Source organism: Mauremys reevesii, linkage group 3 (assembly GCF_016161935.1).
Source record: "Mauremys reevesii isolate NIE-2019 linkage group 3, ASM1616193v1, whole genome shotgun sequence".
Classification (NCBI taxonomy): domain Eukaryota; kingdom Metazoa; phylum Chordata; order Testudines; family Geoemydidae; genus Mauremys; species Mauremys reevesii.
In genome coordinates this window covers 207,844,487-207,872,273 of record NC_052625.1, presented here as the reverse complement: position 1 = coordinate 207,872,273, position 27,787 = coordinate 207,844,487, and the positions used below count along the sequence as shown (strand labels likewise).

Here is a 27,787-nt window from a genome sequence, read left to right as displayed (position 1 = left end):
GGCAGAGCCCCCTCACCACTGCCCAAGGGGGTGAGTACAGAACGGTGCTAGAGGCAGATGCCAGATATGGTGCACATGGGGGTAGGGGGCTCCCCTCTTTTCTACCTTTAAATAAGATTTCTGTCCTGTGCAAAAGAAAACCCACCAACCTTTGTACAGTTCAACAGAGCAAATGCCATGCACATTCCCGCAGCCTGGCTGGCCACGCCGCCCCACACAATCCCAACAAAACACGGCTGCAATAATACTGACTCGCAAAGTCCCCTTTAATAGGTAGGCAGGGCAGACTGTCGCTGGGCCTGGCGACGGCACATGCAGGATGAGCTTCCAAGCGCAGCATCTAGTGTCTCGCTGGTGCCCTACACAGATGGACAGACTCAGAAAAGGGTCACGGGCAACTAAGCAACGCCAGGCAGCTGGGAGGGGCTGCTAGGATGACACGGTCACCGCTGTCAGGGCTCCGTTCCGGGCAAGGTGGAACTTGGTGAACGCCTCTTCAAGTAAACAGCTGAGTCTGCTCTGGTCAGCCTAGGGAGAGCAGAGTACAGTGAGAGCGTGGCTGGGACGGCGCTGACCGCACACCAGGCAGCCCCAGCTGGCGCCCCGTGCAGCCAGAGGGCAGGGTCCGGCCCGCTGGGCCATGGGTTAGGGTTAGGGTGACCAAGCCCACACCTGTGAGACCGGGATGGAGGGCACAGCAGGAGCCTGGCCCTGGGAGGGGGAGACTGGTGGGGATGGCAGGACAAGGAACCCTGTGGCCTGTGCACTGAGGGGAGGGGGTGCCCATGCAGCCAGTTCCCCCTTGTGCCGGGGGGGGGGGGGTGAGGCAGGAGCTCACCTCACTGATGAATCCCAGCTGCACCAGCTCCCCCGCCAGCTCCTGGATATTGTCATCTACAAGAGAGAGGAGGAGTGAGTCCTGGACTGGTGGGACGCCCCAGAGAGGGGAGGGGAAGGGCAGGTACTTACTAGGCAGTAAGTCACAGCTCAAGTGTCGATTCAATTTGTCTTCCAGTTTCAGCAGCAGCGTCAGCTGCAGGAGAAAGGTGGCATGAGAAGGAGCTGCAATTCCTGCAGGATCTGGAGGGAAGCCCCTCCCCCCACAGCCCTGGTGGCCAGAGCCCTTTACAGAGGGGGGCAGGATGGGGAGTACTTTGAGCAGTACAACCCCCTCTGCTCCCCCCGGGACAGAATGCACCGCACCCAAGCCAGGAAATGCCACACGCTCGTCCCACAGGGACTGCGCTGCACCAGGGGCGCTGCCACGCTCATCCCTGGATCGCTGAGCCTGGCCTGGCTTTGGGGCCTGCACACTGGAGTCGTGCTGGGGCAGCAGTGCTCAGCAGCCAGCTCCGCTCACCCCACTACTGCTGCCAGGGGGGAGCCGAGACACCGGCTCAGTAATGGTGCTGTAAGACCCCGCCCGTGCAGAGCATGCATGTGCAAGAGGGAGACGAAAACCTACATGGTGCTTGACTCCCTCCTCCACTGACTCAATGTTGCACTGCATTAGCACCACCTGCAAGGGAAGCAGAGAGGCATGTGACTCCAGCTGTCACTGCACGGTGCAGACACTGGAGGGAGAGCAGCAGCATCTCCCGCTCTCACCTTGCGGGTCTCCACCTCAGCAGGTTCTGGCGTTGGGGTCTTCACTGACGGGGGGACAATGGGGGACTTCACCACCTCCTGCTGGGGCTGCTGGGGCCGAGGCATCCCAAAGGCCGTGAGTGGGTAGATGCCGTTCCTGCAAGAGGAGCAGCGTTATGGAGGGCACTTGCCTTCTCTCGGTGAGCAGCACCAGCATCCAGGGACCTGCCCAGGGCCAGCTGCAGGCAGGGGAGTCTCACAGCATAGGAGGGGGAAGGCCTCTTACCTCACATCCTCCAGGAACTTGTCCAGCTCCAGTGCTGGGGACTGGGAGAAGCTGAAAAAAGAAGGCAGTGAAGTCACAAGCCGAGCAGAGCCAAAGCCAGCCTGTGCCTCCTCCCTCCCTGCCTGCCCAGTGCCTTGCCTGACAGTTCTCTCCTCATTGGAGGCAGAGCCTCTCCCCTGTGCAATGCAGGGGCTGGAGGATCCAGATCAAAGCCCTGCTCTTCAGCCTGGGCCCTCCAAGGAGCTCTCCACAGCTGAACACACTAGTAGCATTAAGGGAAATCAACAAGCCCTAACACAATGGTAGGGCCCCATCTCCCTGCTGAACAACACGTTAACGCATCACAAATTGTATTGCAGCCATTTAGCAGATGCCAGGGAGGGATGAACGAGGAGAGGCCCTGCGAGCAGAGAAGTCACGCTGGTGCCCAGCTTTTCTCCACTAGGGAAGAAGGATAACGCAGAACTGGCAGTAGAACAGGCAGAAATAGGTAGAAGTTCTGTCCATATAAAAACAAGGTTTTTGTAATTTAAAGGACGGACTTGGGAACCGACCCAGTAGCACCTACCTGCCAAAGGATGCTTATGAACATAGGAGCCTCCAGACTGGATCAGACGAGGTTCCCTGTCTGACAGTGGCAGCACTAGATAGTGCTGAGGAAGAGGAGAGAACCCTGGGGTAGCAGATGTGAGATACTCTTCCCCCCACATAGACCTCACCATGGTATCTAATAGGTAGAGACTGATGTAAGCCCTGAACCAAGTGATTTAATGTTGATGCCACAATTATCATCCACTGTGATCATGCTGAATAGTTTTGATCCGCAAGTGTCCAGTCCCTTTTCGCATCTTACTAAATTCTGGCTTCAGCAACTTCCTGTGGCAGAGTGTTCCACAGGCTAGTTACACATCCGGTTCTGCGTGAGAGAAAGTGTTTCCTTTTCTCCTTTTCCTTTTAAGGACTGAACTCCGCCATTCTTGTGCAGGGAGAACAAATAATCCCCCTCTCCCTCCTCTACTATTTTTCTCTCTGTCGTGTCTGCTCTTATCAATCTCCTTTCTAAGGTAAAAATCCCAATCTCTTCCGTCTTCCTGGGGAGTTTTTACAGCCCCTTGATCATTCCCATTGCTCTTCTCCAAACCCCCTCCAGTTCTGCAATACCCTGGGAGACGAGGTGATCCAAGTACCTCATGCTGGCCACAGTCGGAGGGTACACGGTTAAGTACATACCCAGCGACTTGCCTAGGTATACCCAGATGGGCATGTTTTCCCTGTGATTGTCTTCATGCTATTTCAGCAAAGGGGACCATGTGGTCCCTGTCAAAAGCTACGAATTCGCTGGTTGTCATGGTTATTGTGGGATGTGCATGTGGAAGAGATTAAGAGTCATGTGACAGGTGGAATAGTGTGTCCCAAAGCTGCCAGAGGTGAAACTCAAAGCTCACTCACTCAAACGTGACGACTGATGTCTTTCTACCTAGCCCTGCCAAGGTTTATGATCTAGACAAGGTGCAGGCTTGGGCCCTTACAAAGCACAAAAGAACTCAAGAAAAAGACCCTGAACAGAGGGACGACCAGGGACAAGCTGATTACAAAGGAGACAAAAAGGTCTGGTTCTGTATAACAGAAGATGTTGTCCATTACAGAAGTGACATGCTGCCAGCACGAGTGTCTCATGAAAAGTGGGTCCCAGCTCTCTGGACTGGGCAGGCGCTGCACAGACTGACCATTGGGCAAGAAACCCCTCAGAGGGAAAGGAACTTGCTAACATGTGTAGACTCCACAGGGCATGTTCTTTTTACCTGTAACACTGGTCTAAAATTTTTGAGAAGTCATCTGCTTCAGAGATAAAATGTGCTATTTATTATGTATTTTGATGTGCTGAATTCAAATATGACAATTAAAACAACTGATTGGCTACTGTTTAAGATATTTAAATTTTTACATTTTATGTCTATGTATATTGTGTAGATAGAGTTTTAATCATAAATTGTAAACCTAGGTCTTTTCATGTGTTTATGGTTGCTTTACATGATAATATTTCACCTGTCCTGTTTATGTAACACTTTAAAAATCAGCAAAAGGGTTATATAAATAAAATTTATTATGAAACAAACGGCAAAAAACTATTATGTACATAGTTTAGTCCTATTCAGTGTCTACTCGGCGCTTCTTGGCTTATCTCTTGTATTCATTAAATGGAGCATCTCTTGTCACTGTCCAGCAATAGTCTGCAAGCATTGATGGGCTCCATTTGCCCTGATAGCGTTTCTCCATTGTTGCAATGTCCTGGTGAAATCACTCGCCGTGCTCTTCGCTCACTGCTCCGCAGTTCGGTGGAAAAAAAGCTAGATGAAAGTGCAAAAAATGTATCTTCAGTGACATGTTGCAACCAAGGCTTCTGTATGCCTTGCAGAGGTTTTCCACCACCAACCTATAGTTGTCTGCCTTGTTTCCGAGAAAATTTATTGCCACTAACTGGAAGGCTTTCCATGCTGTCTTTTCCTTGCCACGCAGTGCATGGTCAAATGCATCATCTCGAAGAAGTTCACGAATCCGAGGACCAACAAATACACCTTCCTTTATCTTAGCTTCACTTAACCTTGGAAATTTTCCACGGAGGTACTTGAAAGCTGCTTGTGTTTTGTCAATGGCCTTGACAAAGTTCTTCATCAGACCCAGCTTGATGTGTAAGGGTGGTAACAAAATTTTCCTTGATTCAACAAGTGGTGGATGCTGAACACTTTTCCTCCCAGGCTCCAATGACTGTCGGAGTGGCCAATCTTTCTTGATGTAGTGGGAATCTCTTGCACGACTATCCCATTCACAGAGAAAACAGTAGTACTTTGTGTATCCAGTCTGCAGACCAAGCAAGAGAGCAACAACCTTCAAATCGCCACAAAGCTGCCACTGATGTTGGTCATAGTTTATGCACCTCAAAAGTTGTTTCATGTTGTCATAGGTTTCCTTCATATGGACTGCATGACCAACTGGAATTGATGGCAAAACATTGCCATTATGCAGTAAAACAGCTTTAAGACTCGTCTTCGATGAATCAATGAACAGTCTCCACTCATCTGGATCGTGAACGATGTTGAGGGCTGCCATCACACCATCGATGTTGTTGCAGGCTACAAGATCACCTTCCATGAAGAAGAATGGGACAAGATCCTTTTGACGGTCACGGAACATGGAAACCCTAACATCACCTGCCAGGAGATTCCACTGCTGTAGTGTGGAGCCCAACAGCTCTGCCTTACTCTTGGGTAGTTCCAAATCCCTGACAAGGTCATTCAGTTCACCTTGTGTTATGAGGTGTGGTTCAGAGAAGGAGGATGGGAGAAAATGTGGGTCCTGTGACATTGATGGTTCAGGACCAGAAGTTTCATCCTCTTCCTCGTCTGACTCAAGTGAGAATGATTCTGGTGCATCAGGAACCGGCAGTCCTTCTCCGTGGGGTACTGGGTGTATAGCTGATGGAATGTTTGGATAATGCACAGTCCACTTTTTCTTCTTTGACACACCTTTCCCAACTGGAGGCACCATGCAGAAGTAACAATTGCTGGTATGATCTGTTGGCTCTCTCCAAATCATTGGCACTGCAAAAGGCATAGATTTCCTTTTCCTGTTCAACCACTGGCAAAGATTTGTTGCACAAGTGTTGCAGCATATATGTGGGGCCCACCTCTTGTCCTGATCTCCAATTTTGCAGCCAAAATAAAGGTGATAGGCTTTCTTAACCATAGTGGTTATACTGTGCTTTTGTGATGCAAAAGTCACTTCACCACAAACATAGCAGAAGTTATCTGCACTGTTCACACAAGTACGAGGCATCTCTGCTCACTTTGGCTAAACAGAAATGTGTCCCTTTGCAAAATCAAACACTGACAAATAAGAGAGCACAACACTGTATGATTTCTAGAGCTGATATAGGGCAATTTGTTCAGCAGAGTGATGTAAGCTTCGTTATGATTGCATCATCCATGACTTCTAGGAATAACATGATGCAATTCATATCATGTATGACGCAATACCAGCTTCAGATTGCATCATTCATTGTTTTGCCTAAAAAGCAAGTACTGTCCAAACCCAGTCATAGATTTATTCATAGATCCAGTCAAAGATGTATTTTAGTCATTTCTGGTTTAAATTGAGATCCCTTCCCTTTATAACTCACTTATCCTCCGCTATTCCCAAGTCAAGGGTCGTATATACTGACCCAATAGCATATCTTGAAAACTAGAGCCAATCAACAATTTTAAGCATAATTTTTGTTCTCCGTGACCCAGAATTAGTAAAGTTTGACTACATTTATTTCAGAAGCATTTTGGCTGTAGAGCAGTGATAACCTGTTGTTTCCAGCCTGTTGTTTCTACTTGCTGCTATTTGAATCTCTCAGGCTTTGTCCCAAACGTCCACTGAGTTTTACTAGAGACATGGCTCAGTGCTGTGTGCCAAGGACAGGGCGGATCTGTGGTGATGCTAGTGAAGGGGGGATGCTGCTTCCACAAAGGCAGTGAATCTCTGCACATTGTGTGTCCAGAAGTTGTGGGACTGGGCCCTTGAGTGTAATGAAGTGGTGTGTACAGACAGGCCGGGGGGGCTTGTGCCCCAGGGACAGCAGAACTCAAGGGGTTAACTAGCCCCATAGATTATCTCCACTCTGCCTCCAAGGCTCACTTAGGGAGCCTAAGAGCTGGGGCATGGAAATTCCTCGCCTGCGGAAGGGAAGAGCAGGGCTTGCAGAGTGGGCTGCTAGTTTGGGGCAGGTTCCCCCCGGGGGCACAGAGAAGGCTCCCCTGCACTGTAAGCAGGTGAGAGCGATTCACCCTGTAGCTGGGGATAACACAAAAAGCGTCAGTGACCAGCCCTCCACACAGAACCCACGGGGCCACACCACTGATTTACAGAATTGCATGAGAATGTTCCCTGTTCACTACCCCACTCTTGATGCAGCTGTTTGCTTTTTTGACTGCACTGCTCAGAGCCCAGGTCTCACCGAGCTGGCTACAGTGACGCTCCTGTGTGCGACTTACGACTGCTCCCTCACCTCTTTGTCCTGCTCTTTCCTGTTTCGTTTGTAGCCAGGTATCACTGTATCCCTTGTGTTTTTTCATCACTCTGCCACGTTTCCATCACGCTGTTACGTCACTGCTCGTGGCCACTGCCAGGCATTCTAGGAAATTCCCCTGGTTTTGCTTTTAAATTTCTTGCATTTGTATATAAACACTTATAGCCTATTTGACTAGGTGTCTGGTTTGATTTAACTCCTTGAGCTGCTATCCTACAGACTTCATAGCATTTCCATGGTTATGGTTCTGAGTCTCTCTCTGCTGTAGTTCAGCTGTAATGTCCAACCTCTCCTGTGTTGGATACAGACACCAGTGTATTACCAACAACTCATACACGTCAGTGTGACTGACATGCTCCTCAGCGCACACCGGCTTTCAGCTGACTCCACCCTCCAACAAACACTTCTTCATATGTGCCAGCAGTTCAGGTCCATTTTGATTGAGGTGGAGACTGGTCCTTCCGTAAAGGTTCCCCCATCCCCAAAACATCCATCAGAGCCTGACAAACCCCTCTTCCTGGCACACACACAGACCATGGAGTTACCTCTGAAATGTGCACAGGTCCAGCCAGACATGAATTCTCTGCATTGGTCTTCACAGCTGAGGAAGTGAGGGAGATTCCCACACCTGAACCAGCCTTTTTAGATGACAAATCTGAGGAATTGTCCCAGATTGAGGTGTCAGTGGAGGTGGTTTTGGAACAAATTAATAAACTAAACAGCAACAGGTCCCCAGGAGCAGATGGTGTCACCCAAGGATTCTGAGGGAACTCAAATATGAAATTGCAGGTACTGATTGTGGTATGTAACCTATCGCTTAGATCAGCCTCTGCCCCAGACGACTGGCAGAGAGCAAAGAGAACACCAATTATTTTTTAAAAGGCTCCAAAGGCAATGCTGGTGGCCATTACAGGCCAGTAAGCCTAACTTCAGTGCTGGCCAATGGGCTGAAGCCATATGGGCTGGGGTGGGGAGGTTTGAGCACCCACTGGGCAGAGAGGAAGTCAGCGCCTATGGTCCGGTCCCCTGAGAAACCTCCTAGTTGTAGGATGAGTGAAAACTGAAAAATGCTGGAAGGCCATTACAGTTGCAAAATGCACCTTTACAGAGCTTAAAGATAATCCAGTCATTTTTAGTTCTAAGATGTAATCTAGAAACAAATGATAACAGAGGGTGTAGGTGAAAGGTGTTTTAGGTCACACCAATGTTTGAATCTCATCCACTTTTGGGTGTGCGTGTCAAAAATGGATCGTTTTCTGCTCTGTAACAGCACTCCCTTTACATCCCCAGAACAGGCTGTTTCTAACCCTGTGAATCATGCCTTGAGCCAGAGAACCCCTGGGGTGGCAGATCTGACCAGCATGCTGAGAGGGGAAACGGGGGACAATCTAGAGAGTGATTGATTGACAAAAACAGTGAGCTGAGTGAGGTAAGGAAACCACGTTTGTCTCAGCCACGTTGGAACTACAATAACCACCTAGACTATGTCTAAGCTACTGTCCAAGACATCAAGTGGGGGAAAATGCATACAGAAGTCCTGGACTCCAACGAAGGAGAAAGGCATCTCCCAGGGAGCGGTGACTCAGACCACCTCTTGAGCAGAACTGGGTGCATTCCTTGTTTTTGGCTGTGGCAAACTAGACTATCTGTGGGACACCCCAACAGTGAAATACGCACTGGAGGATAGCGGGATCTGTCTCCCATTCGCGATCTTGTGAGAAGTGTCTACTGAAGGCATCCGCTGTGGTGTTCTGTACGCCTCAGAGGTAAGATGCTGAGACGTTGATCTGGCTTCATCTGCACCAATTCCAAAGTCTCACTGCTTCGGTGCAGAGGGAAGGCAATCTCGTCCCCCTTGGCAGTTTATGTAAAACATGCATGAGATGTCCATTATGTATTTGCCCCGATCAGTGGGAGGAAATGGATACAGGCGTTTCTGACTGATCTCAGTTCTAGCAAGTTGACGTGTGGGTGGACTCGAGAGAAGACCACCTGCCTTGAACAGTGTGTGCAACTAGTGGGCTCCCCATCCAGGTAGGGATGCATCTGTTATTACTGATGTTAGAGATGGTTGAGCGCAGGGAACCCCTGTGCAAACATTGTGAGGGTTCTTCCACCAGTCAAGGGATTTTTATTTATTTCTACTACCGAAGGCATGAGTAGCAGCATGTTTAAGCTATATCTGTTTGGTGAGTTCTCTCTTACCTCCCAGAGGGATTACAAACATCGGTGTAAGAAACTGGGTGGGACGTGAGCTCTGTGCGGTCGGAGACTTACTGAACCTTTTTTTGTGCAGGGGTGTACATTCCCAAAGAGTGCAAGGTGGCTCTAGAGTCTTTTAAGGTATGCAAAGATTCATCCGTTTTTCTGCAAACAACTTTGATCTGTCAAAAGGAAGGTCCTCAACTGTATATCGAACATCTCAGAAAACCCAAGAGCTGAAGCCAGGAGGCCCTTCCTCATGACTGTCTCCATGGAGACAGAATGAGCAGCTGTAACAGTGGTGTTCAGAGAGGCCTGTGGAGATGTTCTTGCAAGCAGTTGCCCCTCTGCGATGACTGCCTGGAACTGCTCCCTCTGGTCTTCTGGATGATGCTCAATAGTTAGTATACCACGAGGGCTTGATAACTGGCAATCCTAAATTGTAAAGGTAGCCAATCAGTATGACTTATGCCCCCCCCCCCCCAAAAATCAAGACATTAAATATTTACCATCTGGAGTCGATTTAGTGTGGTGCTGTCTGACATGTTTATCCAGAGCATCAACCACAAGGGAGTTGGGGGATGATGTGAAAAATAAAAATTCTGAGACTTTGGAGGAAATATTTTTATATTAAAAAATTTAATATTTTTTGTCTGCCCTCTTATAGATGCGTGGTACTTTGGCCAAGATATGCCAGGTTATTTTTGCAGGGTCTAAAGTCCTCGTTAATGGGTAGCGCAACATAGGCAGATGAAGTGTGCAAAATATCAAGTAATTTATACTGCGACTTCTTAAACTCCTCCAGTGGAATTTGTAATGAGTCCACTACCCTTTTAATAAGGTCTGAAACTGTTTAAAATCATCAGCCAAGGACAGCGAAGGAGGCATGACAACTTTGTCTGGGGAGGAGGAAGAGATGTTAGTTGTAGGGGTAATTTGTCCAATCTAATTTCTGGATCCTCAAAGGTCTCCTCTTGTGGATCAGAAACCCTAGAGAAAGGCTGGTGGGGACTGTCTCCTCATCTCCTGGTGAAGCTCACTAGGGTCCCAGGAGAATTGCTGGCAGTAAGCCATCCAAGGTCCCAGTACAGCCACTGAGGTGGTACGTAAGGCATGGGTGGAATCACCCCAAGGTATCAATACCAGCAGCATGGAGCACGACTCTCACAAGGACTGTCCAACTCCTTAGAGGTCTCAGGATAAAAAGTTCCTTGATAATGGAAGGGAGCGCCCTGGACAGAAATGTGGGAGACTGATGAAAAGTCCCCATTGTCTTCCTCCTCCTCCTCCTCACTTGATAGAGGTGGAGCAGTCATAGAAATAAGCAGAAACTCCACTGATACCAGGTAAATCTTTGAGGAACAAGATGTGGTCGGTGCTGAACAGGGGAGATTTCAGGCATTTGTTACTGCCATGTCTCGAGGAAATCTAAATCTCTTGAGGTCCCGGAACAGTGAGTGGTACTGATGAAGCAAATTGGGCAGAGGTGACTGTGACAGAAGGTGCCGAAGGTACCAAAGTTCATATGCCCTATGATGAATGACCAGTAGCTGTCAGTCTGGTCTTCTGCGGAGCCGAAGTGCTGGGTACTGAGATCCTTGCAGACTTTTGATACCAATTTAGAAGAGCTGGGCTTCTCTCTGCCACTTCAATCACCCAACAGTGCCAATCTTCTGAAGCTAGAACTCAGAGTCCTTAGGCTTACTGGCGGTGACAGTAACTGAGGAACCTGCGGCCTTGTGGGTACTGGGTCGGAGATCAGTAGGTGCTGAAATGCTCAACCTGATCAGAGACCATCTGTTTGAGGTAGATTCTCTACCCAGAGGGCTGGAAGGCCAATTTCTCGAGTCTTTTCGAGAGGATTCCAACGATCTCCTCTTCAACGCTATAGGGGAATGCTGCAATGAGAAGGCTGAAGCAGTCGATGTGATTGGAAACTGTACGGGGGGCCCCTGGGTCAAGGTAAGAAGCTCGTCAGTGCAAGCTCTTCATCATAAAGAGACAGTGTGAGTTCCCATTTCCTTCTGGCTCTTGTCTTTAATTTCAGGCAGAAATTGTACTTTTGGGGAACACATGACTCTCCAAGGCAGCGGATAAGCCGGGAACGTCCTTCCCTGACCCGGACAGCCTCTTGGTGCAAAAGGCAACATTTAAACCTGGGAGAACCAAGCATATCTTCTCTCAGGGTTTCAGTTCCTCTGAGGGAAAGAGAACAAAAAAACAGGGGGAGGGACAAGGGTCCTTATCCTAAAAATGTAAGTATTTTTTTTTTGTAAACTATAAAAATTACTCCAGCTACCTACCACAAAGGAAACGAAGAACTAATGTTAACTATTAAGAACTAGAGAAAAATATAGTTGAGGTAAGCTCAACTCAGATGCTGCTGAGAAGGAACTGAGGGTGGCTCACCCGCACAGCTCTATATAGCAGAAGGCTGCAGGGGGGGAGAGGGGGAAGGCAGGCACATGCACAGGCTAAACGGACACTGGTACATAAAATCGCCAATCTGAGGTGCATGGGGCACCTAGAGTGGAGCACCCATAGGGACACTACTCAAAGAAGAATTACATTCAAAATGAGAAAAAATACAGAGTAGGGCAACAAAAATTATTATGGGGATGGAACAGCTTCCATATGAGGAGAAATTAAAAAGACCAGGACTGTTCACCTTAGAAAAGGGACAACTAGGGGGGAAATATTAAAGGTCTATAAAATAATAAACAGTGGGAAGAAAGTGAATAAGGAAATGTTATTTACCCCTTCACGTAACACAAGAACCAGGGGTCACCTAATTAAATTAATAGGCAGGAGGTTTAAAACAAACATAAGGAAGTACTTCATACAATGCACAATCAACCTGTGGAACTCCTTGCTAGGGGATGATGTGAGGGACAGAAGTATTACTGCACTCAGACAAGAACTAGAGAAGTTCATGGAGGACTGGTCCATCAATGGCTATTAACCAAGATGGTCAGGGACGCAACCTCATGCTTTGGGTGGTCCCTAAGCTTCTGACTGTCAGAAGCTGGGACTGGATAACATAAGATTAACCACTCAGTAGTTGCCCTGTTCTGTTCATTCCCTGTGAAGCACCTGGCACCAGCCACTGTCAGAGACAGGACACTGGGCTAGATGGACTATTGGTCTGACTCAGTATGGTCGTTCTTATATTCCCTGGCAAAGGAAGGGTCCATGGGCTGAAAGCCAGGGCAGGTACAATTCCCATTGCATTGCAACCTGAGGAAGAGCTTCACAGGAGTCACAGGCTTCTCTGCATGGCCGGGGAGGGGAGGGGAGGGGGAGTGAGCCTGATACAGATGACTACCTGTGAGAGGGGCCCAGCACACGCTCCCTCGGGGTGGGAAGGTAAAGGCGTAAAAATCAGCATTTAACCCTTCTCCAACTGCTCATTAACAATACAAGTCACTGCTTTATAAAGGGGACACTTCCTTTGTCATAAATTATAAGTGCAGGAGGGACTATTGTTTTCATCTAGTCTGACCTCCTGTAGGACCATGGTCATAGGACTGCCCTCCATTAATTCCTGTTTGAACTAGAGCAAATCTTTTAGAACACCATCCAATCTTGGATTAGAAATGGTCAGTAATGGAGAATCCACCATGACTGTTGGTAAATTGTTTCAACAGTAAATTACCCTCTGTTAAAAATTTACATCTTGCTTCCAGTCCAGTTTTGTGTAGCTTCAACTTCTGGCCATTGTAACTTTTTGGACCTGTCTCTGCTAGACAAGAGGTCCCATTAATAAATGTGTGTTCCACATGTAAGTACTTACAGACTGAGCAAGTCACCCCTTAAACCTTCTCTTTGCTGAGCTAAATAGACCGACCTCCTGGAGTCTATCACCATAAGGCAGGTTTTCTAATCCTTTAATCAGTCTTGTGACTCTTCTCTGACCCCTCTGCAATTTAACAACACCCTTCTTGAATTGTGGGCACCAGAACTAGATTCAGTTTTCCAGCAGCAGTCTTTGGGACCTGGAGCCTGAAAGAGACACCCCTGGGCAGGCTGCGAGGGGCTTTGCTCCCCTGGGGAATCCAGATGCTCCAGGGCAGGCCTCCCACAACAGAGTCGCTGCTTCGGGCAAGGGTCTGACGCCCTGGTATGCCAGTCTGATTCAAAGGCCCATGCCATGGCAGAGTGAGGGCCAGTAGCTTGGGGAAGCAGAGCATAGCTCGCCCTCTGCAGCACCTCAGAAGATGCTCATAGCATGCTTACATTTTGCTTGACGCTTGCGGGGCTCTGCACTACTGGGATGGGGACGGAGGACGCCTGCTACAGAGGCTGCACCACAGGGTTAGAACCTCCGCTCAGGAGAGCAAGAGGAGCTAGATGCTGAAATGAAGTCACTACTGCATGAAAATGAGTAAAACTAGTTATAAAACAAAGCAGTTGGGAGAAATTGACCCACCAGCTTGTTCCACCTCTGGCAGAAGGATTCCTGGTGCCCTGAGCTGAGGGCTGGGCTTAGTCTCGGACCCTCCAGCAGCAATGCAGAGCCCAGAGCTGAGAGGTGCTACCCTCTCTTGTGAACGAGAAGCTGCTCGCAGAAAAGCATCCTGGTGACCAGCCCCTAACTTGCTGCACTGCCCAGCCCTCCTGAACACTCCACACTCTGGCCAGGCATGGAGCAAGAGCCTCCTGCTTTACATGGCTGCACAAACCTCAGACACCACACCACCACCTCCTCACACACCGGGCACCTGCCTCAGCTGAGTGCCTGGGGAATCAAACTGCTACGACCCTCATCTGCCCAACCCCACCCCTCCTGCCTCCCATCACCCCCCCATGACAAGCCAGGTCTGACACGTAGCGTAAGAGCCCAGAGCAGGGCCCTGTGCAGCACCAGGGTGGAGGTCCTCTCCAAAAGGAAGCAGACACTCCCTCCCCAACAGTGTTGCCACCTGTCCCAATATTTCATGTTCTCTTGAAGCCCCAGCTCCTGGAGCCAGGTGATCAGGTGAGAATATTGCTTTCCCTTTTGTTTACTTACCCCACAGTAACTGTGGTTTGTCGAGGTCTTTGTTGTCAGTGCGGATTCCATTGTAGGTGTACATGCACTTCATGCGCATGAGACTGGAGATTTGAAATAGCCATGTCCCTTGGGCCCATGCACCCTGTGCAAGGACAAGAAGGCAGAGCAGCCTTGACCCTCCCTCTACTCCCGGCAGTTGCAGCCAGACGGCAGCTGGGGAACATCCTACCCATTACTCTCCTTAGACTTCAAAACCAATTTTTCATCCAACCTTGTGTCGGAATCTTCACAGTCCCATCGAACTGGACATTGACAAAGAGAAGAAAAGCTATCGGTGTCTGCCCCCCTCCTCCCCGCCCACTCCGGTGCACTGGAACAAGCTGCTTTGCACCCACCACCACACCACCTGGCAGATCCAAACCCTGCCCCCATCCTTTGATTGGCTGATCCCTATTGAGATGGACATATCCAGGGATGCTCAACTCAAGCTAAATCTGCCAGAGAGCAGTCCGCATGGGTCACTCTAGACCCAGAAGTGACAGTCACAGGCTGGGCAATACTGGATTCGTGGTTCCTAGAGGAGGACTTGCATATAACACCTGTCCAGGGTGGGGCTCTGCCCTAGGTCAGACACTTGCCACATTCCATCTGGCTGTCATATTGAGGGAGGGCCATGGCTGCGCCACCCTTTGTGCTGCCTCATGACACGGCACAGGGCACATGCACAGCCCCAGACACGGCTGTTCAAGACTCCACTCCCATGCATGGGGGGCATATGCACCTACAGTGGGATCCACCTTGGCGACAGCTCAGAAAAAAACAAGTTTCTTACCAGCATGGCTGCAGAGAGAAGCTTTAAAATGTAGGCAGCAAAGAAGAGACCCTTTCACTGGTTACCCAGTAAATCCCCCGGATTCTGAAGGCTTGGGGTACAGTGAGTGAGATAGAGGCGGCTCAGGATCAGGCCTGAAGCATTCACCAACTTCAGCACTGACTTCTGGGGGTAGCCTGGCCAGACAGGGAGGAGACTGGGCTGCAGGTCCGTGGAGCTACTCTATCGCTCCTGCTTCCCAGGCCAGCCCATGTCCCCTCTCTGGATCAGTCCAGGAACACTCAACAATGGCTGCTCTGGGTAGTCCCATTTGGATCAGGACAACCCAGAGCAGCCAAAGACTGCCTCTCCTCCACCCCCATCATCTGTTCTTCCTCCAGTTTCTCCTCCTCTGCAGCAGCAGCCGCCACCCCTTCCCCGCCATGGAGACTGTCAGGCTGGCTTCCTCTCACTCCCAGGCTCTTTGTGCCATCCCCATGCAATGAGTCAGCTCCCACCACAGTAGAGTTTGGGAGCCTCGCATGGCAGCACTAAGCTCTTGGCGGCAGGGCCTGTCTGTAGTGCCTGGCACAGAGGGGTTCTGGCCAAAGACTGGGCTCCCAGGTGCGACAGTAATACAGATCATACTGTGCTGGGCAGCTCTTGCTCTTCACTGCAGCAGTGTGGGAGGCTGGCTCTCCTGCAGAGAGGGGTACTCACATCATCTTGACCCCCTCCCTGTCTGTGTGGTTGATCTCTGCTAGCACTGCATTCATGTCCATGTTTTTGGTCATTTCTTCTAGAGCGTTTTCAGGAATCATATCTGCACAGAAGAGGAAGGAGGTTACACCCACACTGCCCCAACCCCTGCCCAATTTGCCTGAGGGCTAAAGGAAGCCACGGGATGCAGCTCTGAGACAGCCACACAGCTCTCGCAGCAGGCAAGGCACTGCTAAGGGATGGACGCTCACGTGGTGCAGCCACCCCAAGCCTGGCTTCCAGCTTCCCATTGCTGCAGTGTCTGTAGGGTGGTGAGCTGCTGGAGTCTCCTGAAAGTACAGAGCAAGGTGTGCCCTGGATCTCATACTCACGCTGGTGTCCAACAATACAGTGAGCGGCCAGTAACTTCATGGAGGGCACCTCGAACAGAGCTTGGTTGAAGAGGAGCTCCCGAGCAGTGGGACGTTTCCCAGGGTCCAGCTCCAGGCACTTCTGAATGAACTCCTGCAAGACAAGAAGCCACAGACATAGGAAGGCACATCCGACAAAGCCAAGAGGGTGCTGCAGCCAGGCTGCGGGGGCCAAGTCTGAGCCCTTCGCGTCAACAGGCATATTCCTAACACTGCCTTGTACTCACCCTCTGCAAGGGGTCCTCCAGCAGCTGGATGGCGCTGTTAATAGCCTCCTGGGGCACATAGGATGACTCGCCATTACCCTGGATTTCCAGCACCGCCATCTGCCAGCAGAAAGAAACATCAGGCCCAGCTGAGCCCAGGTGGCCTAGTCACTCTACCAGAGTTCAGCCCGAGGGAGTTATTCCCGGAATTGGCAGAGCAGGGAGAGAACTGAGGGAAACTCCATATTGCCAACTCTTGTAATTGGATCAGATGATATTTGGTGTTTCTTGTGAAGCACCAGCCCCTGGAGGCATGTGATTAGGTGACACTTTTTTTTCTTTTTTTTTTTAATAAAGAAATCGAGTAATCCTCATGGTTATAGGGACAAGCCTGAAAGCAGGACTCTAACATGACCTAATGGCTCAAAAAGCAAATAAAAGCATCCATTGTTATTTTAAATCATGATTGAAGTCCAGCTCAGAATTTGCTGGGGTCTTCCTCATGGTTTTTGAGCTCTCGGGGATGGCAATACTGGATCCAATTGTAGGAGAGTAACTGAGCAGGCTGCAAGGAATGGTCCCACCCCTGCACTCTCTCAGGAGCCATCTGGACTGCTGCCATAAGTTTCCCAATATCACCCCTGCTCCCAGTGACCCAGAACAAGCTGGAAAGACTATTTCCCCAATACCCTCAGAAAGGTAGCTAAGAAAGTGCCTTCAGCAGTGCTGCTACCCACAATACAGAGAGAACCTCAAAGAGCCACCGAGGCTACCCCAGCCACTTCCAATGGCAGCCCAAAACACAGACGGGACTGTTGTAATAACCGGGGTCTAGCAGCCTGAAAACAGTGTTGGAAAGAGGGTGAAAGCTCAAAGCGTTACAATCACCTACGTCAAACATGGACAGAGGAAGGCCCAGACAGAAGACAGACTGAATTAGTCCAAACAATGTTCAACTGACACCACTCAAGGACTCTGTTAAAAGCGTCACTGGGAACCAACGTGAGAGAAGAATCAGAATGGACCAAATTGGAAACTGGACCTAGCTGAGAGAGAAGAGACGGTTACTCACCTTTGTAACTGTTGCTCTTCGAGATGTTGCTCATATCCGTTCCGAACCCGCCCTCCTTCCCCTCTGTCGGAGTAGCCGGCAAGAAGGAACTGAGGGGCGGATGGGTCGGCAGGGGTATATATCCGGCGCTATAGCGGTGCCACTCCAGGGGGCGCCCAGCCGACCCACCGAGTGTTGCTAGGGTACGACGAACGTGCACGCGGCGCGCACACACCTAATTGGAATGGATATGAGCCACACATCTCGAAGAACAACAGTTACAAAGGTGAGTAACCGTCTTTTCTTCTTCGAGTGCTTGCTCATATCGATTCCAATTCGGTGACTCCCAAGCCTTACCTAGGTGGTGGGGTCGGAGTGAGATGTTGCAGAATGCAAAACTGCTGAGCCGAAGGCTGCATCATCTCTGGACTGTTGGACCAGTGCATAATGTGAGGCAAAGGTGTGGACCGAGGACCAGGTACCTGCGCAACATATCTCCTGGATGGGTATATGAGCCAGGAAGGCAGCAGCAGAAGCCTGAGCCCTGGTGGAATGTGCAGTGAGGTGGCTCGATGGAACATGGGCCAAGTCACAGCAGGTGCAGATGCACGACGTCACCCAAGATGAAATCCTCCTGGAGGAGACAGGTAGGCCCTTTGTTTGGTCTGCCACTGCGACGAAGAGTTGGGGCGTTTTACGAAAAGGCTTTGTCCGCTCGATATAAAATGCGAGCGCCCTACGGGCGTCTAGGGAGTGCAATTGTTGCTCCCTTCGCTGTGAGTGTGGCTTCGGAAAGAAACCAGAAGGAAGATATCCTAGTTGATATGAAAGGCCGACACCACCTTAGGGAGGAAGGCCAGATGTGGTCGCAACTGCACCTTGTCCTTGTGAAACACAGTATACGGTGGGTCCACCGTGAGAGCCCGAAGCTCAGAGACTCGTGTGGCCGATGTAATGGCTACAAGGAAAACTGTCTTCCAGGACAGGTATAGCAGCGAGCAGGTTGCCAGTGGCTCGAATGGGGCAGTCATAAGTCTGGTTAGAACCAGGTTGAGGTCCCAGGTTTGGGCGGGGCAGCGAACTTGAGGATATAAGCACTCCAAGCCCTTGAGGAACCTAGAAACCATAGAGTGCGAGAATATGGAGCGGCCACTCTCCCCTGGGTGGAAGGTAGAGATGGCTGCCAAGTGTACCCTTAATGATGACTCCGCCAGGCCCTGCTGTTTGAGAGACCAGAGGTAGTCCAAGATGGAATGGATCGGGATCTCGGTGGGAGTAACACTGTGCGTTTCGCACCAGCAGGAGAAACGCTTCCACTTGGCCAAATATGTTAACCGAGTGGAAGGTTTCCTACTACCCAGGAGTACCTGTTGTACCGAGGCAGAGCAACGTAACTCGGATCGGTTTAGCCACGCAGCAGCCATGCTGTGAGGTGCAGGGATTGCAGGTCTGGGTGATGAAGTCTGCTGTGATCCTGCGTTATAAGGTCTGGGTGAAGAGGCAGGGGAATCGGGTTGGCTATTGACAGGTCTAGCAACATGGTGTACCAGTGCTGCCTGGGCCACACTGGAGCGATCATGATCAGGTGCGCTCTGTCCCTGCGGAGTTTTAGCAGGACCCTGTGAACCAGCGGGAACGGTGGAAAAGCGTACAGCAGAAGGCTCGTCCACGGCATCAGAAAAGCATCCAAGATCAAGCCCGGGGAGAGGCCTTGGAATGAGCAGAACATCTGGCATTTCCTGTTCTTGCGAGAAGCGAAGAGGCCTATGTGGGGAAAGCCCCACTTCCGGAAAACGGAATGGATAACGTCCGGACGAATCGACCACTCGTGAGACAGGAAGGATCTGCTGAGGCGATCCGCCAGAGTGTTCCGGACCCCTGGGAGAAAGGATGCTATCGATTGGGCTATGCAGAAGTCCCAGAGCTGGATGGCTTCCTGACAAAGAGGGGAGGACCGTGCTCCTCCCTGCTTGTTTATGTAATACATGGCCGTTGTGGTGTCTGTGAACACAGACACAACAGCCTTGTAGGTGCTGCTGAAAAGCCTGGCATGCAAGGCGGACTGCTCTCAGCTCTCGGACATTGACGTGCAAGGCCAGCTCTTGAGCTGACCAAAGACCCTGAGTGTGAAACTGACGAAGGTGAGCACCCCAGCCGAGAGATGAGGCGTCCGTCGTGAGGGACACCGAGGGGTGAGGTGGATGGAACAGCATCCCTGCACACACCAGGGAGGGCGTCGACCACCAGTCGAGGGAGCCTAGGATGCTCGGGGGGATCATGATGATCATGTCTATGCTGTCTCTGCTCAGGTGGTACACCGAGGTGAGCCACGATTGGAGGGGACGGAGGCGAAGCCTGGCATGTTTGGTTACGAACGTGCAGGCAGCCGTGTGACCCAGGAGACCTAGGCAAGTGCAAGCCGAAGTTGTCGGGAAGTTCCATAGACCTTGTATAATTGTTACCATTGCCTGAAACCGAGGCTGAGGTAAGCAGGCTCTGGCGAGACTGGAGTCCAGGATGGCCCCAATGAATTCTATTCTCTGAGTGGGAATCAGAGTGGATTTCTCTATACTGATCATCAGGCCTAGACGCAGGAATAGGTCCTTGACGATGCCCACATGATGGGTAACTTGGGCCTCTGAGGTCCCTCGAATTAGCCAATCGTCTAGATATGGAAAAACGTGTATCCAATGGCGGCGGAGGGAGGCGGCGACTACAGCCATGCACTTTGTGAATACTCTTGGGGCTGCAGAGAGGCCAAACAGAAGGACCGTAAACTGGAAATGTTGACGGTTGGCCACAAACCGGAGGTACCTTCTGTGTGGAGGATAAATGGCGACGTGAAAATACACGTCCTTCATATCGAGGGTGGCATACCAGTCTCCGGGATCCAAGGATGGGATGATGGTCCCCAGGGATACCATGCGGAACTTCAGCTTTATCATGAACTTGTTGAGTTCCCGCAGGTCTAGGATAGGTCTGAGACCTCCCTTCGCCTTGGGGATTAGGAAATAGCGGGAGTAGAACCCCTTGCCCCTTTCGTCCTTTGGTCCCTCCTCTATAGCTCCGATGACGAGGAGCATCCGCACCTCTTGCAAGAGGAATTGCTCGTGAGAGGGGTCCCTGAAGAGGGACGAGGATGGAGGGTGGGGGGCAAAATAAACGGGAGGCAGTACCCAAGTTCCACCGTGCGTAGGACCCAACAATCTGAGGTTAGATGGGACCACGCAGGGAGGAAAAAGGAGAGGAGGTTGTAAAAGAGAGGGAATGGATCCTGGGTAATAACTGGTACGCCGTCCTCGAGCGTGCCTTCAAAAGTTAGGCTTTGGCCCCACTGGTGGTTTAGAGAGACCCTGATTTTGGCTCCCTTGGGGCCCTGACAGTCGCCTACGACTGCCTCGGCCACGCCTTCTGCCAAAGTCCTGTCTTTGTCTAGGCGCAGGGTAAGGGCAGCGAGGCTGGGGACAGAAAGGCCGGCGCTGAGTCACCGGCGTGTGCATGCCAAGAGAGCGCATAGTGACCCTGCTGTCCTTTAGGCTTTGCAGCCTAGGGTCAGTTTTTTCAGAGAACAGGCCTTTGCCATCGAAGGGCAAGTCCTGTATAGTATGCTGCAGCTCCGGGGGAAGGCCCGACACCTGGAGCCATGAAATGCGCCTCATGGCAACACCCGAAGCCAGAGTCCTGGCAGCGGAGTCAGCTGCATCCAACGAGGCCTGAAGTTCTCGCCACTTTCTTTCCTTCTTCCAGGAGGGCAGCAAACTCCTGACGGGAGTCCTGAGGAAGCAACTCCGTAAATTTGCCCACCGCCACCCAGGTGTTGTAATTGTAGTGGCTAAGCAGGACTTGCTGGTTTGCTACGCGGAGTTGCAGGGCCCCTGCCGAGTACACCTTACGGCCCAGTAAGTCCATTCGCCTAGCCTCCTTCGATTTAGGGACTGGTGCCTGCTGGCCATGGCGTTCCCTCTCATTGACGGACTGGACGACAAGGGAGCAAGGGGGAGGATGTACATATAGGTACTTGTACCCCCTGGAGGGTACCATGTATTTGCGTTCGACTCCCCTGGCCGTGGGCAGGATAGAGGCTGGAGGCTGCCAGATGGTATCCGCATTGGCCTGGACTGTCCGAATGAATGGTAGGGCCACTCTAGTGGGGGCATCAGCCGACAGAATGTCTATGACCGGATCCTCTATCTCCGAGACTTCCTCCACTTGGAGGTTCATATTGAGTGCCACCCGTCTCAGGAGGTCCTGATGGGCCCTCAAGTCGATTGGAGGAGGGCCCGAGGAGGATGTTCCTGCCACCGCCTCATCTGGGGAGGAGGAAGAAGAAAGGCCGGGGACAAGCGGGTCCTGCGTGGGCTCATGCTCCTGGACAACCTCCTGTTCCAGTGGAATTTGGGAGTCCGGTGGCTGAACCGGGGCTTCCTCCGTACCGGTCGGAGGGGGACGGCTAACTGTCGCCTCTGGCACCCGGTGCTCTGACGGAACAGAGCGAGATGGGATCACAGGTACGCCTTGGGCCTGGTGGTACGCCCAATGTGTCCAGAATGACCACGGATGGGGGCCAGGGTCCTGGGCCTGGGGCTCCTGGAAGACTCTGGTGGGCACATCCGAATCACGGTCCTGCGCGTATGAACTGCCTGCATGGGACGACACTGATGCACGTCTGGATGGCCATGGAGGAGCTGAAAAGCCCTGGGCAGAGTCTCCCTCTCTAGCTGACGTCGCTCGATGCGGCACCGGGGATCGGTACCAGGAGCGAGAACGGGACCTGTGACCGGAGTGGTGCCGGGAGTGGCTACGAGAGTCACGGTGCCTGGAGCTGGATCGGTGCCGAGTGTACCGGGCCGGCAAACGGGACGCTGACGGGTGCCGCGAGTACAACCGGTACCGAAATGGAGAACGGTGCCGGGACTGCGAGCGACGTCAGGACCTGGATCGGCTACGGGACCGAGAACGTCTGTGGGATTGTGATCGTGATCGGTGCCGCTCTGCGGCGCCGACGGAGGGTAGTCTGATCAAGGCAGGCTTCCCGATCGACTGTATAACCCGCACCGGCGGTGCCGGGGGTTGAGGCAGCGCAGACTCCGTCATTGCAATCAACTCCCTCGCCGTGGAAAATGTCTCCAGCATGGAGGGAATAGTGAGCTCAACCACGGCTCGCACCGGGGAGCTTTCAGGCACTGGACTCAACGGCTCTTTTGTGGCCAGAATCGACGGTGCCAATGTTGTCGGTGCCACGGCAGGTATCGGTGCCGGGCGGTCCGACTTAGTAGAGCGCTCGGGCTGCGGGGCAGGCGGCGCGGACGCAGCAGGAGTCTTGTGCCTCTTCGCCCTCGGGGAGAGGGATCGGTGCCGAGCGGACGTCAGTGCCGGCGACGGCCGGTACCGAGAGGCCTTGGTGGTACTAGTGATCCGGTGCCGAGAGGCCTTGGTGGTACCAGTGATCCGGTGCCAAGGGAGCGCTTCTTGAGGACTGTCCAGCGCTCGGTGCCGAGGGCGGAGGAGTAAGAGCTGCCTCCATCAGGAGCTGCTTGAGACGAAAGTCCTGCTCCTTTTTTGTTCTCGGCTTAAAGGCCTTACAAATGCGGCACTTATCTGTTAGGTGAGATTCCCCGAGGCACTTAAGACAGGAGTCGTGGGGATCTCTTGTCGGCATCGGCTTGTGGCAGGCCGAGCACAGTTTGGAACCCGGTGAACCGGGCATAGGCCCCGGCACCGGGTGCGGGGAAGGGGATAATCCCTGAACCCCTCTGAACTATATACACTAACTATACTACAAACGAATAAAGTTAACGACAACTATATATACACAAGAATTAACGAGAGAACTACGAGTAGCTAGGGAAGTGGAGGTCAGCAAAGCCACGCTCCACTGTTCCAACGACCGACACGGGCGGTAAGAAGGAACTGAGGGGCGGATGGGTCGGCTGGGGTATATATCCGGTGCCATAGCGGCGCCACTCCAGGGGGCGCCCAGCTGACCCACCGAGTGTTGCTAGGGTAAAAATCTTCCGACTAACATGCACACGGCGCGCGCACACCTAATTGGAATCGATATGAGCAAGCACTCAAAGAACTATGGGATGCACTATTCTGCCCATTGCCCCCTTTTGGGGGGTCACGTGGAGGAAAGACTCCTGGGGGATTCCCTTGAGTAAAGGCTGACAGGCCTCTGCTTCACTCCAGAGTCTGCCTGACTCTGCTGGAGAAGACTCAGTCATCAGGAGGGCCACACGGGTGAGGACATCAGACTGATAGTCACGAGATCTTGCTCTGTTTCCCCCACTCTCCTGTGCTTCTTTCCATCCCCCACTGCTTCTCACACCAGCAAGGACCTGCACAGCCTTGGTATGGTGGGATGAAGCGGCACATGCACCTCTGCCCAGCCTGAGACACAACAGTGATGGAGCAGGACCCCCCCAACCAGCCTCCTGGGGGTCACACACCAGGGAGGTGAGCTAGGGTCCAAAGTCGAGGCTGACTTGCTAGCCCAGAACATCTGTCTGTGATTGACCAAGGCCCTTGCATCCCAAGATTAACAAAAAGCCGCACTTCCTACCCCTTTTCTAATCTCTTCTGCCAGACTGTTTTGTCAAAGGCTGTAGAACTGATGAATGAAATTTTTAAATTGTTCACTTTATTAATGTAACTTCTGCTCACCATTCACTACACTTGCCTACATTGTAACTTCTGTTCACTGTTTGCCATATTGTAATTCAAACCCCATTTTAAAACGCTCACTCCATTTTGTAAAAGCTTCCTCCAACCGAGGAAAGCTGGCTGTATTTTAAAGAAATCGTATTGAGGTTGCAGGAACAAACCATCCCGATGTGTAGGAAGAAAAGTAAATATGGCAGGCGACCAGTTTGGCTTAACAGTGAAATCCTTGCTCATCTTAAACACAAAAAAACAGCTTACAAGAAGTGGAAGATTGGACAAATGGCCAGGGAGGAGTATAAAAATATTGCTCAGGCATGCAGGTGTGAAATTAGGAAGGCCAAATCACACTTGGAGTTGCAGCTAGCCGGAGATGTTAGGAGTAACAAGAAGGGTTTCTTTAGGTATGTTAGCAACAGGAAGAAAGTCAAGGAAAGTGTGGGCCCCTTGCTGAATGAGGGAGGGAACCTAGTGACCGAGGATGTGGAGAAAGCTAGTGTACTCAATGCTTTTTTTGCCTCTGTCTTCACAGACAAGGTCAGCTCCCAGACAGCTGCACTCTGCAGCACGGTATGGGGAGGAGGTGACCAGCTCTCTGTGGAGAAAGAAGTAGTTCGGGACTATTTAGGAAAGCTGGACGAGCACAAGTCCATGGGGCCGGATGCGCTGCATCCGAGGGTGCTAAAGGAGTTGGCCGATGAGATTGCAGAGCCATTGGCCATTATCTTTGAAAAATCATGGCGATCGGGGGAGGTCCCGGACGACTGGAAAAAAGCTAATGTAGTGCCCATCTTTAAAAAAGGGAAGAAGGAAGATCCAGGGAACTACAGGCCAGTCAGTCTCACCTCGGTCCCCGGAAAAAACATGGAACAGGTCCTCAAGGAATCAATTCTGAACCACTTAAAGGAGGGGAAAGTGATCAGGAACAGTCAGCATGGATTCACCAAGGGCAAGTCATGCCTGACTAACCTAATTGCCTTCTATGATGAGATAACCGGCTCTGTGGATGAGGGGAAAGCAGTGGATGTGCTATTTCTGGACTTTAGCAAAGCTTTTGATACAGTCTCCCACAGTATTCTTGCCAGCAAGTTAAAGAAGTATGGGCTGGATGAATGGACGGTAAGGTGGATAGAAAACTGGCTAGATGGTCGGGCTCAACGGGTAGTGATCAATGGTTCCATGTCTAGTTGGCAGCCGGTAACAAGTGGAGTGCCCCAAGGGTCGGTGCTGGGGCCGGTTTTATTCAATATCTTCATTAACGATCTGGAGGATGGTGTGGACTGCACCCTTAGCAAGTTTGCAGATGACACTAAACTGGGAGGAGTGGTTGATACGCTGGAGGGTAGGGATAGGATACAGAGGGACCTAGACAAATTAGAGGATTGGGCCAAAAGAAATATGATGAGGTTCAACAAGGACAAGTGCAGAGTCCTGCACTTAGGACGGAAGAATCCCATGCACTGTTACAGACTAGGGACCGAATTTCTGCAGAACTGCTGCCCAGCCAATGACCTAGGGGTTACGGTGGACGAAAAGCTGAATATGAGTCAACAGTGTGCCCTTGTTGCCAAGAAGGCTAACGGCATTTTGGGCTGTATAAGTAGGGGCATTTCCAGCAGATCGAGGGATGTGATCATTCCCCTCTACTCAGCACTGGTGAGGCCTCATTTGGAGTACTGTGTCCAGTTTTGGGCCCCACACTACAAGAAGGATGTGGATAAATTGGAGAGAGTCCAGCGGAGGGCAACAAAATGATTAGGGGCTGGAGCACATGACTTATGAGGAGAGGCTGAGGAACTGGGATTGTTTAGTCTGCAGAAGAGAAGAATGAGGGGGGATTTGATAGCTGCTTTCAACTACCTGAAAGGGGGTTCCAAAGAGGATGGATCTAGACTGTTCTCAGTGGTAGAAGATGACAGAACAAGGAGTAATGGTCTCAAGTTGCAGAGGGGGAGGTTTAGGTTGGACATTAGGAAAAACTTTTTCACTAGTAGCGTGGTGAAGAACTGGAATGGGTTACCTAGGGAGGTGGTGGAATCTCCTTCCTTAGAGGTTTTTAAGGTCAGGCTTGACAAAGCCCTGGCTGGGATGATTTAGTTGGGTTTGGTCCTGCTTTGAGCAGGGGGTTGGACTAGATGACCTCCTGAGGTCCCTTCCAACCCTGAGATTCTATGATTCTATGAACCTTCATTAGCAGCTGGTTTATGCCCTGAAACAGGAAGCTTCGTATTCCTTATTAAACTGCATCGAAACTGTGGTTGTCCAGATGCTCCATAAAAATTCATCCTCCTCCTTTGACTCTTACTAAGCTTCTGGCCTCATTATCTTGTGGCACTGAGTTCCACGGGTCACTTGTTACATTTGGAGTGGGAGGAGCCACCCAAGGGAGACCAATACAGGGGACAGACACTGATGGAAAGGCCCCAACCAGCCCAAATCCTTGTCTAGCATGTTAGTGCCAGTGGGGGGTGGGAGGATGCAGCGGGGGAGGGCATGGGTCTTGGTGACAGAAATGGTTGAACTGCTGCTGAGGGATTGGGGGACAGAGTAACTCCAACAGAGAGGATTCTTGTTTCATTCAGACATCCCTCCCCTGCCCAGAACACACCCCCATGCCATCTCCCTTCCTAATAAAACAGAAGCAGCCCAGCCCACTCACCTCTAGGGCACACATCCCGAAGGAGTAGATGTCCACAGCAGTGGTGACATTGGTGACTTCTGTAACACAGGAACAAGGCTCCTCAGTCAATTCCCAACAGGACAGTCCCAGCACCTTATAGCACCAGGAGCCGCCACACCAGGCAGCAAGATCCTGCAGCCCCCTCCCTTCCACTGCTATTCCAGGGACAAGGGCTCCCAGTGGCTCCAGATCAAGGCCATGCAGTCCCGGGGGGAGTAGCATTAGCTCCCCTTAGCTGCAGCCTCTCTTGAGATATGCAGGTAATAGCCACCCACAGACTGGTTACTAGCAAGACAAGCCAGCCATACCACACCCGAGGCCTGTGGGCACTGTGCTGCTGTACTGTACCTCCATACTCTGGGGCAAAGAAGTGCAGGTTCTTCTGCTCCTCACGACATGTCTTCACATGGTTGTTGATGGTGTCTGGTGCCACTGGAAGAGAGTCACAGATGCTTACAATGCAGTAATCCTTACCAGCTGGGCCCCAGCTGTCCATAATGACCCCAGGCACCAGCTCCCTCATCTCACACTGAGGTGGGTGCACCTTCCCCATGCACGGGAGAGCAGAGGGGCACTTGAATGTTTCTCTACTCTGTTCCCTTGGCTGCACACTCACTGAGACCTGGTATTGGGCTCAAACAGCACCTGTGGAGTCCCTGGCCCCTGCAGAGGAAGGAGCACCTAAGAAAGGCCTCTCAAGTTTACAGTCAAGCCTGAAGGCTCTCAGCTCAGACCCACAGCATTCAGCAACTTGAGGCTTGGCTACAGAGGCACTGAGTTTCAGACAGACTGACAGCTCTGCAACGAGGCTACTTGTTCCATGGCCAACAAGTTGTTGCTGGTGCAGATTCTGCTCTGCTCAGAGGGGTCCCTCATTAGGGCAGAGCCAAGCACAAAAGACACCAGTACAGAGACCCTGATGGAGAAGGTCCAGCCAGCCCAGTGCCTCTGCCTATGGCTCATGTCTGCAGGAGGCCTCTGCCAGGAGCACTCAGCCTACCAGCAGCAGCAAGATGGCACCAAACCCAACAGTGAGGGCAAGCAGAGCAGCATGAGCACACGGGCTTCCGAGGGGAGGGGATAAGTTCCTGGGACAACTCGCTCCATTAG

The 27,787-nt window shown here is 51.4% G+C and overlaps 1 protein-coding gene across 1 annotated transcript in view; it reads right to left on the bottom strand.

Annotated features, from left to right (window-relative positions):
• Positions 1 to 242: 242 nt before the first annotated feature.
• The window catches only part of NRBP1 (nuclear receptor binding protein 1), a 75,194-nt gene continuing 47,649 nt past the window's right edge, over positions 243 to 27,787 (bottom strand). The window contains exons 8-18 of the mRNA XM_039530329.1: positions 27,026 to 27,109; positions 26,657 to 26,715; positions 16,308 to 16,406; positions 16,042 to 16,174; positions 15,671 to 15,773; positions 1,874 to 1,924; positions 1,609 to 1,744; positions 1,466 to 1,519; positions 970 to 1,033; positions 839 to 894; positions 243 to 528 (exon numbers count right to left, since the gene is read on the bottom strand). Coding sequence (XP_039386263.1) covers positions 430 to 528; positions 839 to 894; positions 970 to 1,033; positions 1,466 to 1,519; positions 1,609 to 1,744; positions 1,874 to 1,924; positions 15,671 to 15,773; positions 16,042 to 16,174; positions 16,308 to 16,406; positions 26,657 to 26,715; positions 27,026 to 27,109 — 938 coding nt within the window. The 3' untranslated portion in view covers positions 243 to 429. The remainder of the gene's footprint in view (positions 529 to 838; positions 895 to 969; positions 1,034 to 1,465; positions 1,520 to 1,608; positions 1,745 to 1,873; positions 1,925 to 15,670; positions 15,774 to 16,041; positions 16,175 to 16,307; positions 16,407 to 26,656; positions 26,716 to 27,025; positions 27,110 to 27,787) is intronic.